General features: G+C 34.5%; 3 protein-coding genes and 1 long non-coding RNA gene across 4 annotated transcripts; 2 read left to right on the plus strand and 2 right to left on the minus strand.

Moving 5' to 3' along the window:
• Nucleotides 1-591: 591 nt before the first annotated feature.
• LOC106161378 (uncharacterized) lies at nt 592-3502 on the plus strand. Its single transcript, XR_001238225.2, has 3 exons — nt 592-846; nt 2261-2353; nt 2760-3502. It is a non-coding gene; the product is annotated as an uncharacterized LOC106161378 (long non-coding RNA).
• A 3684-nt stretch (nt 3503-7186) lies between these two features.
• LOC106176863 (nodal) lies at nt 7187-10808 on the minus strand. The gene is made up of 2 exons (XM_013559416.2): nt 10404-10808; nt 7187-8405 (listed from the first exon to the last, which is right to left on the minus strand). Exons 1-2 carry the CDS (start codon nt 10672-10674, stop codon nt 7555-7557), a joined length of 1122 nt encoding a protein of 373 aa, XP_013414870.2. The 5' UTR covers nt 10675-10808; the 3' UTR covers nt 7187-7554.
• Nucleotides 10809-12834: 2026 nt separating this feature from the next.
• On the minus strand, nt 12835-15294 carry LOC106176852 (uncharacterized). Its single transcript, XM_013559397.2, has 4 exons — nt 15126-15294; nt 14647-14694; nt 14269-14379; nt 12835-13965 (listed from the first exon to the last, which is right to left on the minus strand). Exons 1-4 carry the CDS (start codon nt 15219-15221, stop codon nt 13843-13845), a joined length of 378 nt encoding a protein of 125 aa, XP_013414851.1. The 5' UTR covers nt 15222-15294; the 3' UTR covers nt 12835-13842.
• On the plus strand, nt 15157-18294 carry LOC106176894 (uncharacterized). The gene is made up of 7 exons (XM_013559472.2): nt 15157-15296; nt 15446-15640; nt 16271-16318; nt 16653-16725; nt 17316-17341; nt 17595-17621; nt 17810-18294. Exons 2-7 carry the CDS (start codon nt 15554-15556, stop codon nt 18014-18016), a joined length of 468 nt encoding a protein of 155 aa, XP_013414926.2. The 5' UTR covers nt 15157-15296; nt 15446-15553; the 3' UTR covers nt 18017-18294.
• Nucleotides 18295-18326: the final 32 nt, after the last annotated feature.

An 18326-nucleotide genomic window follows, 5' to 3' on the forward strand; every position in this document is an offset into this window, starting at 1 on the left:
AACGATATCTTTATCCAAATACACAAATTAAAAGCTCATTTTGTAAATTTTTGGCTTTAAAAAACGTCCTATTTGCTCGGCCTGGGAGTTAATGAGCTACGTGGTCACGTGGTCCAATGACGACAATCGAGCCACTGGAGAACAGAGCGTGCTTAGCTGTCAAACTGAGCTGCATTGTCTACCTGTAAGATGACTTCTCTGGCTTCTGATAAAAGTTTATACTCATTCAATCTCTTACCCGAGGGGTCTAAATCCTCGTGAAGCTGTGTAAAACCATTTCCCGTCTGGTCATTTCTTTAACAAGCAATTCATTATGGTTATCCCAAGTTGTATAAAACACTGCATTTGAATGAGTTAAGGGAAATGTTGATTATTGCATATGAGGTCCATGTTATTTGTGAAATTCAATTTATTTTATTAAACCGCTGACACTCCGTCTTGCATACTTTTATTAAACTGAGGTAAACAATGCCCGTTACCTTTACAAGTCCTATCTTAATCATCCATCTAACTGGAACTTCCTTTACCTCTTAATTAGAGGGTTAAATGGCATTCAGTTTGTCTTGCTTGTATCAAGGAGTTATAACAGAAGGAGATTACACGCGTGGGGGCGGAGCCCGTATTACGGTCTCTCATTGGTCGGAATGAATAGAACCCAGAGAACAATGGATGCCTATCTCTGTTACGCTTAATTGCTACTCTCGTTTAAATCTCGTTTGTTAGTATCTGTGCCTTCGTCTGTTGATTTTTGAGGACAGAAACAGAAACGGAGTCCCAAGTTTCTAAAAAATGAGAGAAATACAGAATTTATATGATATTACGTTGGACAAGGTTTTCAAAAAACAGGTAAGTGCTTTTAAATGCATAACTACACGAAATATGAAGATAAATTGCAACTTTTATGTCGTAGGGTCTCACTGTGTAAGTGTCCAGCTACACGTTGATCTCGCGAGGTGGTGTGTGGAGAATAAATATTGCACGAAAAATATTTCCCACTCATAACAAGTGCCTATAAATATAGTATCAGATGAAGAAAGTTTGGTCTTTATACAGTTGCAATTGTTAAGTAATTTGTGGCAATAGCAAAGAATAAAACTTAGGTGCACTTTCAGTAGCCGAATAACAAGCAGATGCTTAAGCCGCCATCTTGTTAATATTTCGAAAAAAAATTACTCCAAAAGACATTTTCCTCCTACTTTTTGAAACTTGTGTCACATGACAGTCATAAAATTTAACTAATTGTTATGTGTGCAACACACTTGCTTGAGCAGTATTGTTTTTTTTTGTGATTTTACATGTGGTCTAGCTTGGATACGACAATTGACAATTTTCATGAGTTCCGATCAAAAAGTGTTACGCTTGTTACGGCCAAAAGCCTTACCGCTTTTTGTACTTTTCAAATGCAAGATTATATAAAAATTTGGTGTGTTTAGATTCTTGAACATCTTGGTCGTGGCGTGGTATATATTGCATGGATACTGCTCCAATATTTCTTGAAAAAAATAACCCGATTTGTTCAGAATACCAATTTTTTACTCTAGTGTTATGGGTAAATGTACCATTTTGGCCTTTACCTTTTTCATGTCTAAATCTAAAAAGACTTATCATGACAGTTGGTCATCATTTTTCTTCTCACCATGGTGGGTGGCTTTGGAGTGGTAACTTTGTTGTTAAAGTAAAGTGCTCAGTTTTTTTGACTGGAAAATTTTGCCTCCACCCAGCATTTTCCATCATGGCGCTCTAACAGGAAGTTTGACTTCACAGTGTCTATGGTATAGTTTTTTTTAACTTATTTAGTCTTCTTTTTACATATATATGTTTTAATTCATATTAAACCTTTGAAAAAAGAACACATGAATCCTGGTGCTTCTTAATTTAAAGTCTTAAGGTTTTAAGTTCACCTAGGCTCCACCAATTACTTTACTGTACCTGTTATCTCACTACACATCTCTCTTTGAGTCGAGGTGTGTAAGACGCACCTTATTGTGTAAGACACCTCTATAATTAAGGGGTACTTGCTTCTCTACTTAAATTATACTTCACTACTTTGGCATGTTAGGTGGCAAGCTTGGATGTTTCAGTTCATTTTAAGAAAGAAGCTTTGCCTTGGTGGTTACAAAAGAATAGAACTCTATTAAGGTTTATTCATTACTTGAAATTAAATATTTCATCTTGTAGTGTTGAAACAAATTCTCTCAAAATTGATAATGAATTTGACATGCATATCTTAACACTACTCAAGTTTTTTTTTCTATTATAGATATGGGAGAAGGCTGCATTGAATATATGAATTATGGTCAGGCTGGAAAAAATTAAAATATGTCAATGAAAAAAGGAGGTCAGTGTGTCTGGGGTAAGTTACTTTTGTCATAATGCCTAAGATGCATTAAACATTCACTAACAACAGTACCCTTTTTAATTTTTTTTTCAAAATACAACAACCTTGGGCATTTTCCTTTTAGCAACCAGCCTCTCTGAAATCCCCTTTTTGTCCTGTCAGAAGAGTAGGGACCAGGGCGGATTTAAATAATTTCTTGTAATAAGTACAATTTCTTTCAATTTCTTGGGGTTATTAGCTTGTGATCATGAATCTTGATGTTCTATATAAATTTAGTTGTAAATTGTTCATTTATGTGGTGAACATTATTTCAGTCAAGTCATAACAAGACACATTAAACTTCACTGCATAATTCCATAATGTCTACATGGATACTAGTAGTTCATAATGCTATTATTATGTTTTTTTTTCTAACCTACAGGTTTCTCTCTTTTCTGAGTGGCATGGCATTAGCAAGGCAGAAGAAAAGGCCCTGAAGAAATTCTCACTTGAGTTGTCCTTTTTGGAGAAGAAACTGGATAAGACTGGCCAACAGAGATTGCATTAAATTAATAGTGCTCCTTTATGACATTTTAAAATATTTTCAGTCACCTAACTGACTCTATACATTGCAAAAGTGGACATAAATTTTATGTTACTGTTACGCGGAAAAAAATTCAAAACCTATATATAAATTGTTGAGTGCCATGGTATAACAGTCTACCTGATTGCCAGTGAAATTTCTGTTTCAGTGAAATTTCTTTAAAGCAGTCACTTACTGCTTACTTACCAGTTAATTTTTTCAGCTGTTACATTTTATAAATGTTCTTACTAAGTTTTGTCTTGATCTAAAATAACCTTTTGAAAATCCCATGTTTTTCATCCTATTTGTAAGAATTAACCACTTTATCTTCTAGGATTTTTTTTTTCATTCGGCCCATTAGATTCTCAGACCTTGCTGGCCTGTAAGTGGAATAGTATCTGGCACAGACTGGTATCAGCAAGTCAGATAAAAAAGAATATAATTATTTCTATTTGCACGGTTGAAAAAAATGCCATCATAGACTGCATAAAACTGGAAAACTGTAGCAACTTAATCATTCTTATGACTTCATTTATTACTGCTTATGTGTAAAATTTTTGTTTTTGTTCTTCTATTGATATAATAAAATGGTTTTACTCACAGATGCTACTTTCATGAGTATAGAGTATAGAGTGCTTGAGTATAGAGTTGACTTAAAAGATATTTTAAGTTAATATAGTAGATAATAGTTTGAAATTCAATATTCTCATCTTTATTTGTTTCACTTTAAAGAGCTCAGTGAATACTAAAATTTCTGATATATTTTGTACATAAATATATTTATGAATGAATAAAAATTATTCTTAATGTAAAGCACTGTGCACTTGTTTACCGACAAATATGAACAGTGTTAGTACGTGTCAAATAATCCTGAAAAAAAGGGAAATTTCCAAGATAAAGAAATTTATAACGAGTATTCAGTAAACTGACTTGTCGTGGCATTGCCTCAACCTTGGATTAAAATTTTAATTAAATGCATTATAATATTAAAATTATACCGAGTGAGAGAAAAAATACTTTAAGAAATTTAAAACCAGACACAAAGCGTAGGCACTGTCACAATGTATATGTTTATGGGACCCAAGGGCAGGAGGGTCCAAACGTTAATGTATTAATATTATGTCCTTTGGCAGTGAGGACAGACGTTCACTTGAACGTCATTTTCACAAACCACAGTTGGGACGTTTTCTTGACTTCTCCTTGGTGATTTTTCACCGGGCTGTGCCATAAAAAAGCCATCTATCACCGACTAAAAAAAGCTCATGGCGACCATCCTCAGTCACCACCTTATAATCGCTTTCTATGATATCGTTCCCTTCCAGCACATCGTCCAAATAATTACCTGTGAAAAAAATCGTCAGCATACAGCTGCGCTTTAACATTACTGATCTCGAATTCTAACGCGAAATAACGCATATGAAATTTATCTCCAAGCGGAGGAGAGCGACGCAGACAAAACCTTGAGACCGGAGGCCCCCCGTAGCTAGCTCCGCCCACCGTAACAGACATCGGACAATAGAGAGGCTTGCGTGTAATCTCCTTCTGTTATAACTCCTTGCTTGTATCGAACGCACTCTCTATCTAAGCTTTACTTCAGTTATCTCAGGTAAAAATCTACCTTAGTTAGTTAGTTACAAAGCGCAGCTCCCGTAGCCTGGGAGAACACCAGGTTTATCGAGGAGCTAGAGAAAGAAAGGAAGAATTTTTCCTGCACAACTTCATAGGAATTTTAACACGGACTTGATCCAGCTTAGACCTCCAAACTAACAGGGTGACATGGGCAATTTTCACAAACAAATCATAAAACTATATTTCAGTTAACCGCCTTTAAAATAAATATACCGTTCTGGGTAAATTAAAATAGTTATTAAATCGCAAGAATATTTTTGACTTAAATGATGATTTTATTATTAATGGAAATTAAGCTACTATATGAGGTACATTTGCTGTGATTACGCTGTCCTTCATGTTTTGCGTAAGTCTACATTTTGCTGTATGTGCTTGTAATCTTTTTAAATATGTGCGTACAATTTTTGCAGGTCTGGTTACCCCCCTGTTATGTGATGAGAGTATTAATTTAGCAATTAGTTCCTTAGCTTATTTGAATAGAATTGCAGTGTTAAATTTTCAACAAGATGTTGGCGAAATAGCCCATTACTCTTTGTAGGTATTTCCCCCGTCAAAATTTGTCTAAAATTATCTTTCAATCTTTACTCTTTCAAAGACGGTATAAAGTTACCTGACATATTTTCGTGTAAACTTAATGACAAGCCAAGTGTCTCCAGTTCATTCCGTACTCAGTTTTACCCAAGCAAATTTTTTTCTTGAGTAGATCTTTATAGCACGGTGTTATAAGCTTACAAATTTGCAAAAAAAAATTGCGTACTGACGCAGAATTTGCGTTTCAAGTTATAAAATAATCAATCTTTTAAATTATTTAATATTTCAGATGAAATAATCTTCAGAAACAAATCTTCAAAGCATAAACGAATTAGGATAACGAACCATTTTATTATAGCAGTTCCCATTTTTTCTTTAATATAACGCTCTTTTTCCTGTTTTTCCTCAACACGTTTTCTTCCACGGAAGCTTCAAGATACCCTGAGAGCAATTTCTTTTATTAATGTTCGCGACCGTGTTTGAACTTAATTGTTTAAGTATTGATATTTAACGTCATTTACAAATACCAATAAAATAACCCCATGAAATAAATGAGATATATTGAAAAATATGAAAGCCCACCAAGACGAGTTTCATACCTGTTATTACCTGGCTTGGGAATTGCAGCGGTGCATAATTAACAGGTTTGTTGTAAACGAGCTTTTGGTCAACTACAATGCATTTAAAATGCATCAGCAATCAGTAAGTTTGCCAACTGATGACAGTTAATCTGAAAGACTACCAGCTCTTGATATGATCTAAACCACCTGAGGTGACCATGATCTAGAGCATCGCAACTATTGTCACCAAAGTTAATAAGTAAGTCACAGAAGACCGTCACAGACAAAGAAAGATTGTCAACGAGAGCTGCAATTTTGGTGAATCCCACGGCAACACACCGAGGCATAACGCAAATTCCTCAACTCCGTTCAACACAACTTTCCTTAACTTCTCCGTCTGTAAGCACTATGCAGCTCAGTTGGGTCTCATAGGCTCTGTTCTCACAACTTTTAGATCGATCTATCACCGCGGGGAGTCTCACTAGATTACTGTCAGATAATCCCCCTTAAGTGTCCGTCCCCGCCTACTACAAGCTTTAAGGGGTAATTAACTTTCGTGTTCGCCCGGCTGACAGCTATTTAGCGTGAACCCCCAGGGAGTTAGGTCGATCCAATGTAGGTCGATCTAATCTATGAGAATGGGGTGATAGACCTTTATCGTGATTGTCGTCACAGTACCACGTGACCCAGATCTGTTGCTTCATTTTTGCATATTGAGGTGAGGTTTACTAAAACGCTTTTTTTTCTACTAATAGATTGTTTTTATAATTTTTAAATGGCGGGAATCGATTAAAACATACCTCTAGTGTATAGATTGAGTGCTGTATCTTCAAAATTCAAGAAATGGATTTTTACATGAACATTGTCCTTTAATGTCTAGTGTGGGTTAAATCTGCCGTTGTAAATATCATAATGGGTTTATAATGCATGAATCATTACACAGCTGTTGCAAAGATATATTCAGTGTCTCGCTCGTAAACATATTAATTTCAATGCGGGCTTTGGAGATGTATCTGATACCGTTGTGAAGTGGAACCAGTGTATCTAGATCTGTCGTTCATTAAATCGACCGATTGCGTTCAACAAAGATCAACTAAAGCAATATTACAGACTTAATTGCGCCCAAAGATCCCCAAAGCTCGTAACAGTGTCGATAGTTGTGAATGCGTGGGGTGAGATTAACCTTTTATTTCCATTTTCTGCTGTTACAAATTTTATAACTTAAAGTACTGAAAAATGCGAAAGCTTTCTAATCATTCTGGGTCCTTGAAACTGAAAGCCATTTGCATCGCAACGAAAATCCTAATAGTCCCCAACTGCTGCTTATGTTTTCGTAGGGAATGTTTTCGGCTAATGTAAGTAAAATGTAATATTTAATGCTCAAATCGGATCCAAGTGAACATTATTACTTTATTTTATTTCAATATCATCTTAGTTTATTTAATCTTTGTGACAACAAGCCGTCTTCAATTGAAATCGATAGGAATATACCAAAGGTTGTTTCGTCATTTAAAATGTGTTCAGTGTTGCAAAAATCTTTTTAAACGAAAGAAAAACACAAAACCATTTTCCATCAAATAAATATTTTAATAACGTTTTAAATAACATTTGATTAAATAGTCAATAACAATCCTCACATGTTCCCATGTCCCAGCAGTCATTATTTATTCAACGCCAAGGAAAAGGCACTCAGTTTGAATTATTGATATATTTCACGCGTAGCACGTCTAAGGCATTAGAAAATAAAATATGACTTAGATATGAATATTTTGTAGCTTAACACTTCCTTTATCAATGAATTCTTGAAATTCAATTCATGAAATGACCCAGTGGATTTGTTCATAATAGTAACCTTGGTAATAGGGCTGTAAGAATAGGGAAACGAGCGTTGAAATTCAAACCACAAGACAAAATATCACAGGTAAATAAATAATCTATCGACAGCCACATTCGTCAACAACCATATCTGAATGATGCCGTACAACTATCTCATCGTGCTCGTAATACAGCATGCTGAGAGGTTTCAGTTTCGTGGGCACACAACACGGCATGGGGACATCATCAGGATGGACCCAGCTGACCAAACCCTGCATAATGGCGTGGTTGCTGGGTGGGGTGGTATGCGATTGGTGCGGGCGACACTGTCCATAACAAAAATGAGCGTTAAAACGCTTCGGAAACACGATCCACTGATCCCACCCAATGTCACTGAAATCTACATAAAAATCATGCTTTGTGCAGGGACTTATCTCTGTGGGGTGTTTGTATTCAGTCCTGTTCTTCCTTCTGTCTTTGCGCTTTCTTCCACGCCTCCCCTTTCGCCCGGTGAATTTTGACTCCGGCGCAGAGCGAGCTGGCCTGGAATTAGCGGCTCTCTGGAAGTTTTTGAAAAATGCGTGGTCTTCTGAATACACCACTATGACAGCTTCCCTCGCTTTGCTAAGGGGAAGAATGCTTGCAGATTCCCCTAAGGCACGGAGTTTGAGATACACGTCTGTTGCAGTGATATTTTTGATGCTGGAAAGGCACTTCTTTATCAGAGGAGTTATCGTAAAAACCACATCTCCATTGACTGTTCTTCTGCCCGGAGATCGCTTTCTTTTGATGAAATCCAACTTTTCGCCCGCAGAGACTTCTATGTCAGTTTTGTACTTGGGCAGAGAATCATTGGCGATCTCGTGTGATGGAATACGCAACTCGACCAGTCTTATGTGCTCTTCTTGTGGAATGTGGAATTTGCTGAGGACGAATGTCACCTCACCGGCATCGTCATCTGTCTGGTTTCCTAAATATTGAGAAGAATAGAAATTACAAATATATTCATTTGATATTTGTGTTCAATTTTTTCGCTTTTTATAAACTTGGGGTTTCGTCTTTTATCAAAACTACGCGACGATTTTTTTACGTGGGCCAAGGACCCATCACACTAGTTTTATGGGTCCTAGGATGGTTGATGAAGGACTGTGAAAAGGTGAATATCGTTGTCATTCTCTATATCATGCTAATGAGGAGAGGCTTTTCCCACTTCATCAACCAAGTGAGATGTATCCAGTCTTCAAGACCACCAGCACACTGTATGCATAGGATTGTTGACTAGCCTAGGTGTGAAACAGGTGGTATTATCGATAACACGTTCTAATCTTCATCACAAACTAGATTTTAAACTTTTAGATTTTAAAGCAAATTTATTCTTCTCTTATGCTTTGAACTTCCGTAAATGTCATCTTTGGTGGTCGAATAGGATAATTAAATTATTGAAAATCGAAAATTTTGAGGTCTGATCTCATCGCGGTTAATAATCAATTGTACGCATGTTTTGGACTTTTTATTCAAAAGTTCGTCTGCTCGTTTAGATGTGAAACTGTTCAACGCGATATGCACGGTAGGGCTCGTAGGCCAATAGGCAAATCAATTTTCGTGAGATCATAATTAACAGTGAATGAGAGGGGTCGATTTGAAAATTAAGTTCTCCCACGTTCATATAGTTAACTCCTACAATCGCATTGCTTAACGTAGGTTGTATGTGATTAATTATATCAATATTCAGAAGATGGCAATTTACACTAAATAAAAGGTCGATATTTCATTCGAATATTCGACCGTTAATTAGAAAAATTATCTTATTAACAAAATCAAATAGGGCACATATATCATGCAAAAATCAATTTTCAGTTAAATACTAATTACATCAAAAGTAAGGGTCGATTTTTAATTAACTTCACAATACACCTGATGAGAAAATCTTTCCTGAATAAGACTTCCCTCCACATACATAGTGTTTGTGATGTACATTTGTCGGTATGCACCTCGAGCTACCTTAATAACCAGGTCTGTAGCCAAGAATTTCAAAGGGGGGGGGGGCTTTTTTTAAAAAAAAAAGTGGACCTTTTACCACGAAACCTTCGTGTTACAAGATCAGTTTTTACCCAGAGCAGACCTTTTCCCCGGCAAAAAGGAAGACTCGGTCGAACCCCCAGAACTCCCCCCCCCCCCCCCCCGACTATGTGCCTGATAATAATAATAATAATAATAATAATAATAATAACCTATTTAGCTTTAATGTTACATGTTAACATTGTTGGCTTTCTGTGATTTTTTAAAACTTCTGCTTCTTTACTCTACAAAAAGTAAGTAGTTTAATTTGTCAAGTAAATAACTATCAAAGTGTGTAATTACAAAACGTTTTGAAAATAATTCCATTTATGGATTTATCGGATGCATTCTTCCCGAATTAACAATTTAAATTTAACAAACTGATTCGTTATAATTACTATGTTTACATGGTAAGTTGAGTTTCTGTATTAGTCCCGACATTTGACGAATAGGAACGACATCAATAAAACCAATTATTGCAAATTACAGTATTTGTTGACTAAAAGGAAGTCAATTCATAATTAACTTAACAATTAAGTCAGGTCAATTGAATAAAAAACACGTGCTAATTATCCGAATATTAATACAGTGATCTACACTCATGAAAAACTCATCGTCAAGCTATTTTGTGTCTGCAAATGATGTTTGAAATGGATTTTAATTTCAATGTAGTAAGGATTCAACCAAAATTGAAGTAAAAGTGACTTTGAGTGGAATCCATAAACGATTGCAGAGTTTTGATTTCTATATCATATCACGGTAATAGACATTTCTACGGCCACTGCCTGTTGCCTTATAGTTGATGCTATTGTATTCGTCATGTGTGTAAAATCACGTGTACGTTAAGAAAACACTTGAAACATAAACAAACGTCAGAGGGAGATTTTCAATGAAAATTAAAAATTGTTACCTGATGCAGAAAAGCTTCTGATGGTGTCCGCAAAAGCTATGCCCTTTTCGACATCCTTATGACCCGATGCTTGTGGTAAGCTTTGTCCCTCCTGTAGATTTTTAAACACATCTATTAAAAATTTTGCATTAGCGCGTGTATAGCTCATGACCAAAACGTCATTGGAATTAAGAAGTACATCATCTGGATTAGATGCGCCTGTTGTCTTGTATCTGGTCGCGCATAAAAGGGTCAAAATCACGAGAATTGCCTTTGCAGAGATGTACGACATTTTCACTTCCGCGAGTGACGTCTGGAACGAGCTCAGGATTGCAATTAGACTGTCTGGGAATATTGCGAAAACATTTATCCCCGATCCTTCCGCATCATTTGCTTACGGAACCTAAATTGTTTTGACAATGGCCAAAATGCTCCTACTTATAGTGCGGATCATAAGCCGTATTACCCCTTGATTATGCAAATTTTGATACCCGTATCTACTCGATTGTTTATCGATTAATCTACTTTATTGTTGTGATTCAGCGCACTATGTGAGACACGGACGGACGGGAAGAAAAGTTTTTATTTTCTTTAAACCACTGACAGAGAAAAGGGGAAACTTAAGAAGCGTGAAATTTAAATAGACTGATGAAACCCTATCCTCATTAGCCTAACAGGCATCCCGCAATCAAAGCAGCCATAGTTTCCACCTGATTCAAGGCACCCCACCTGGGAAAACAGGGGTCCCGCCCTCTCCATTTCCTAGATCAGCGAACGCTTTGTCGCACTGTTTACTGAAAACAGCTGCACAGCACTTCCCACTCAACCATTGTGCTTTTTTTCAATTACGCGTCCACTGAAAAACAAAAGCGCATTTTGCTGTATACCTTTTTTTAGCTCATGCACAATTCCACAAGGCGGGACTGTATGGCAAAGTGATGTCAAGCGTTCTCATCAAGGGCAAGTTTGTTTCACCCGAAACTAAATAAAGGACACACTTCAAGCTCTCAAGCCCGGTGGTCAGAAGTGTACTTAAGAGTGCATTAACTGTCATAATTCCATGGTTCTACAAATAAATTAATTACTGTGACAACATAAGAACTTAGAGCCTATTAAGCAAGGGGGGCCAACTCCGTAGAGACCTCCCAACGTTGGGATAATGCACAGGATCAACAATCAGATAAAAGAAGTACAACATGGCGAGAAATATGTGCAAATAACGTGTGAAGATATTGTGTCAATCCCATATGGGACTCTCTTTATCACACTAAAGCAGATGAAGTGCCAACTCAAACTGATAAAGAACTGCTATGAAACTGATTTTTTTCTTGAAAGAAAATAGCTTTTTATGTTTTGCTTTGTGTAAAAGAACCGGGCTACTGCCATCAAGTACAAGTCTTTTAAGACTTAAAATTGTTATAAATCTATAAAATAGCACAAAATAGTTGCACATATGCAGATGTGTCCTGCAAAAAAAGGTACATTGTACGTCTCGGATGTGTATTCTATTGAAATCTGCTTAATAAAATGAAACTCCGTTTAAAACCACTTTCAAAGGGAACACCAAAATAATCATATGAGACTCAAAACACAAATTTGAGAAACTAAAATTTTCAGTGAGACCAAGCTATTTGCATTACCGCGTATTTGACGTGCGTCATTAAAATCATTCTCTTGTGATCCCTTCGTTTTTTTACTACTTCATTCCGGGTATTCCCTAATTAATTCATATAATGTAGACGTTTTGAATTAAACTTTGCTTAACAAACTAAAAAAATAATGCTTTTCATTTTTAACAAAAATGATTTAAATCAACCAGCGTACTTTTTTAATAGACGTACCTATTTTGGCATGTCACATGTACGTAATTAATTATTAAAACTCCCTTTCTCTGAAATAAATCCAATCAGATGTTTTTTCATTATAATGTAGTATGTGATGTCGTGTTGCGTCCTTCGCCGTACCAGTACAGCTGTATTAAGCAACGATCACGTGAAATACACCTCACGAATTGTTTACCTAGTTACGTTGATCCATGCCCATATTTTCATCAATGGTTTCGTACCTTTAGCACAGATCTATTCGTCTGGGTCACGGTGACATGATGCAGAAACTACGGCAGGAGACGCTCCAATGTCATACCCCGGTAAATGTGTATCCCCCAGTCGTCCTCGACAAAAGGTAATCTCTGTCCAGTTAGAAAGGTTTGCAAATTTTTCATTTTTTTCTGGTCATTTGTTTATTCATCATTTTATTTAATAATCCACTGTCATCAATTCCCAAATATTTGTTGTAAATTTGCACTTGGAGGGCAAAGATAACATTCAAATATTTATCCATACAAATTTAATCACAATATCTTATCTACTAGTAAAATAACTGATAAACGATTGCTGTATAATTTGATTATAAAGACAATGCAGTGTATTGAAACATTTAATCAATCACAATGTTACAGAAATATATATTTTATTCACATTCAACCAAAATACAAATTTTGTAAAGATGAACAGCAAGTAGAACCTACTGTACATGTAGTAGACAATGAATCTCTTTGCAAATCAGTCAATTATGCATACGAAACAGTTATAAAAATAATTTGACTTAACAGTATAATCCAAAAGTGAAATCAAATACCAAATCATGGTAATAGTTGATCATTTACGAGACTCATGTTTCATAATAAAGAATTCCTCTGTGTGGAATGAAAATTTAAGCAAATTTGGCAATGGGAACATGTCATCAGTTCCAATGCAAATGTCACTTCAGTGTGAAAGATTGCTCTACTGGGCCCCATTTCATCAACCCTGGATAGTGGTTATCCTATGGATAACACTATCCTTTGGATAAAATTATTATCCACTGGACAGTTATCTTGAGGACAGCAGCCTTTTTTAACCACTGGAAAGCAATATCTGAGACAAAAATAAGAATTTGCTGTTAACTAAACATTACTTTACCCACAGCATAATTGCCCAGAGGATAACAATTTAATCTGATGGATAGTGTTATCCACAGCATATAGCGCTATCCTGTATTGATGAAACTGGGCCCAGGGGTGCACTTACAATATTATACTCCACAACTCATACTGATGCTTGTTCAACTCAATGATTTCCTTTCCAACAAGTTCCTACCACTGGAATATCTCAACTAATAATCAAAAGGAGACACAGTGCAGGCAACTTATACTTTGTATTTCACAATAAGTACTGTTTTCTCATTCATCTTTTTAACTATTTTACAAAACCACTTTTAAATATCTTTAAAAGATGCAATATGCCCTGCATATTGCAAATCACAGTAAATGTTTGGAAGATTTTTGAAAATCATACACCCTTTATAAAAGCAGCTAAATAGTCAACAGCTGATACAAAGGGTGTAAATCAGTCCATTCCTGCAAATCCAAGTCCTTCCAACTAATATGGTGACACTATCAGAATAGCTGCCTCCCACTCTCTTATTTTCCTTGCTGATAAAGAAGTATATCCGTAAAAATAGCCTCTAATAGAATGCAGAATCCAACAACATACAAAAACCACATTCTTTCTTTGGGAAGCTCACCTTGGCGAATGAATACAATCTGAAATACAAAAATACAATTTAAAATCACACATGAAAAAAAGTATTGAAACTTGATTTTTGCTATAGAATATGTACTGTAATGTATTCCAGTCATTTTATAATGGTAATAAATTCACTACAATATAATATAATATAATATAATATAATATATTATAATATAATATAATATAATATAATATAATATAATATAATATAATATAATATAATATTGCTGATGGATAAATATAACTGCAAATTGTAACATACTTCAGCTAGGGTCAAAATGCATACTATTTATAACAAGGAAATACTTCATCCTCACCAAAATCACTTCAATAACAGCAAACCCCAGCAGGCTTATTCCTAGCAGCAAGTACACACCAGTGTTCATGGGGACTTGGACGCTCTGAGCAATACTCAAAATAATGCTTATCTGAAATATGAATAGGAAGCATTCATACTTTTGGTTCTGAACATAATTTTTGAAGATATTCTTTAAATTAATTCATTAAAGACAGAATTAAGGCTGATTTTTCCAGAGGAGGTAACTTCATATATTATTTTTTTAACAATTATGATTTACCAGCTTCACACCAAAGTTATGAAACTGGTCACAAACTTCTGAGAGCAAAAATGATATTGTATGTATCACATAATTTAAATCTGAGAAGACATATATATAATATAATATTAATCTTACCAAAACCATCAGCACCACAAGAGACACAAATGTAAGTTGCAAACCCCTCTGAAAGCAAAAGAAGTACACTTCAAAAATGTAAAACTTACTAGCAAATATCTTAATCATGGCTTAAGAAGTCTCAAAACTGCACTGCTAGTGTCTCATATACCGTCATACTTGTTCATTTTCACCCGACTTTGAACGTCATTTGACGGTGAACGGTCACTGTGCTACATGTACAGTACATATGTAGTTTAAGTTACCAAGTAAATATTGGTGACATGTAGATGATTAAAAAGAGTAGAAACTCAAAGAAAGTGTGGCATGAAAATTCACGTGTTATCACAAACAGTACAAATCTGAGATAGTAAGTAAGAGTGTTAACACATGAATGTTTGTTCTTCTCAACCGGGTCACATGTCATTATGAACTTCCGCATATATAAGAACTTTTAAAAGCATTTTGTCTTGCATGGGGTTTGATATAGCGTGTATTACCATTAGAGGAGTCTGCGTACTGTCATGATATAGCGGGCCTGCAGATGTAGCTTTACCCGCGCCGACGATCTGAGTTTTCTCTGTATCCGCGTCCATTTTCAGCTGACAGCGGAACAACTCCTTGACATCCCTAGTCCACCGGAAGATGTAGCTGTCAACCAAGCCAATCCAGTAACTAATCAATTAAATTTAGTTAATGTTGATCAGTTAAAGCTGCAAATAAATATTGTTTATTATGCTTAGTAATAAAATAATGTCTATTATTAAATAAAAACGGTATAAGATACAGTGTTTTGATACAATCTGCTGTTTGACTGTAGTGACATCTAGCGATGAACTGGAGTGTCATGTGATATAAACATCAACTTGATCAAGGTATCAAGGTGTGATGTTCAGAGTTGAAGCGGTCGTTATAAAAGTTACTAAAAATGGATGAAACTGCTGTCCCAAAATCTACAGCCAAAGCAACATCAACAGATGTAAATGCCATTTACCACGACGTTTCACCAACACTTGTGAGTACAACCCCGTTGCTAGAGAGTAATTTTCATCATTTGATTTTAAATACAGGAAATTTTGACAAAATTTTTGGAAGACTTATATTTGCGTTTATCAATAGATTTAGATTGTTTGTTTAGATATCTAACTAATGGGAAAATGCTGCATGACATATAAGCCGGGGGTGGTTCATATATATGCTGTATATCACAATCTTTTTGAAAAATATTAAAAGAAATTTAAAGTTTTTAAATTAAAGTTGAAATCTGAATCAGGAAGTTGCCCAAAGTAAGCATAAACCAAAAAATTAACTCGGTTTAGAGGGGCGAATTATTTTGTATCGAGTCAAGGGGAGTAACACTATTAATTGACATCATGAGACAAAATTTCAGTGTTGAAGACATAAAATTATATATATACTGTATAATAGTAAAAAGAGGTAATTAATGGATTCATCCACCCTTAATGAAAACAGAGCAGTGATTTTGTAAATGCTTTTGTATATACTGTAGGTATTTGACATAAAGCATGAAGTCAGAGGGAAGAATATCTAAGACAATTATTTGTGCTATATGACAGTAAGATGTAAGTTTAATGACTATATTCAACTGACAGATGTACGAGTAAAATCTGAAATTTATTTGTAGATTTATGGCTCAAAAGTGTTTGGTGTCGTGACATGCCTTATGGTTATAGTAAGTATTATTATTCACTTTCAATGTGTTTTTGTAACATGTTAAAATTATAGCATTGTCTCTTGCTGTTTGAATGTGATGGTAAAATTTCAGCTTGTTTATACCTGATTTTTTTTTAATTTATAGAGTGATGAATTTTTTAAAGTTAACATGTTGCCATATAATGATATTTCTAAAATGTACTATTATCATATTAACTTTTTCTATGGTGCTATCATAGATGTTTTTCCAAGAGTAATATGAATCATTATTAATTAATTTTAATTTTGGAGCTTTAAAATAATTTAGTGTTAAGCTTGGTAGTCGGTACAAAATCCACATTATTATCTTTCAGATTGCTTTCATTATCTGTCTGGTGACTGGTGCTAAAAACAATACATTTTACCTGATGGCTACAAATTTATTAAGTAAGTACTGTAGTTAGTATTTGAGTTATTATTATTATTATCTAGCTGCAAACAAATTTTACATAGTTCAAAGATACAGTAAAGTATAAATTAAAAGTGAAGTTATATAAATGTGCATTTTTATTTACAATTATACATTTCAATTAATATGGGATGATACTGCCATTTAGTGAAAAAGTTGGAAAATAAGGGTCCACCTAGGCCAATGATAATTTTGACTCCCAAAAAATAAAAAATCTGCCGGTAGTCAGAAAAATATCATCCATGTATACATTAGAAATTGATATTTTAAAAAACTTGCAAAGTTAAAAAAAAGGGAAAAAAATCATCAAAATCTACCTTCTTTGTATGATAATCGTTAGGTGTTTTGAAATGCAGTAAACTTGTACAAATTGAAGTTCCTTGCCTATTGCAATCTTGTATTTTATCAAGATTAATGATTTTAAATTACAAAAATACACTTTATTACATAAACACCATTTATAAAATATTTCAGATATCTGTTACAATTGTTACTGATGAAAATTTATTTTATTTTTAATTTAGTGAATAGCAATTTTAGGTACATTAACTCTTTTTTTAACTTTCAGTAAGTACTTTTGTTGGAGCTGTTGTGGTAAGTTTCTTGAATACATAATAGGAAATTGATCTCATAATTTTGTTCCTTTAATTTTGAAAAAATTTGTAACAGTTTCTCTTATTATGTTATACATGCTATTTCATTATTACAAAATCTGTATGAGCAAACCTTTATGCATGATTACATTTTGTGTTTTGCATTATTTTTTTAGTTGTAATGGTGTTGTATTTATGAACTATTATTTTTTAAAATTTAAATTGTATTGACATTTTCTTTCCTTCATTTGAAGACATGGTGGTATAGGAAAGGTGACCTGGTAGGTACTTTACGTGAACTTGTGTTTCCATGTCACATTATAAAGAATTTATTTAAGATCAATTTTTAGACATTTTTTCTTCAAGTAGGTACCATATAGATGTTTTATCTCAAAAATAGCAGATAATCTTGTTCTCCTCTAAACTTGAAAAAATAGTTTCATCTGTTTTTTTCCTCATTTTTTTTCAGGCTTCAGATAAAATCTGGTTCATTATTTTGGTGTGTGCAGTGATAGTCTTCCAGTGCATCACCACAGAAATCTACGTTTTCAATGTTCAGTATGTACACAATGACATTCCCACCCCAGCGCCCCCTAGGATCAATACAACTGCTCACCATAACATGACAACAAGACATATGATGCAGCAAGATGTCACAACTGTTCCTAGTTTTTGAAAAATCACTTTTGATGTCTAAGAAATCAATTGGCTCAAGCTTGTATGCACTATTAAAACCAACTGCTGAAGATCATTAACTTTTTTCCATTTTATGATACAGCACGAGATGCTTTTGTAGTTCATTCTGCACGTTTTTCTGTGCACAGAGAAAGATTTCATTTTATTCTTTTCTATACAAGTTGAAACTTACTGTCATACACTTGTGATTTAGTATTTAATTGTAAATATAATTATAAATGTTTATGTTAAAAAGCTTACAATAAATGTGTAGTCAAATATCTTGACTCTTTTAGTAAATTACAAATAGC

This window comes from Lingula anatina, chromosome 2, assembly GCF_051362555.1.
Source record: "Lingula anatina isolate TDL-2025a chromosome 2, LinAna3.0, whole genome shotgun sequence".
NCBI lineage: Eukaryota > Metazoa > Brachiopoda > Lingulata > Lingulida > Lingulidae > Lingula > Lingula anatina.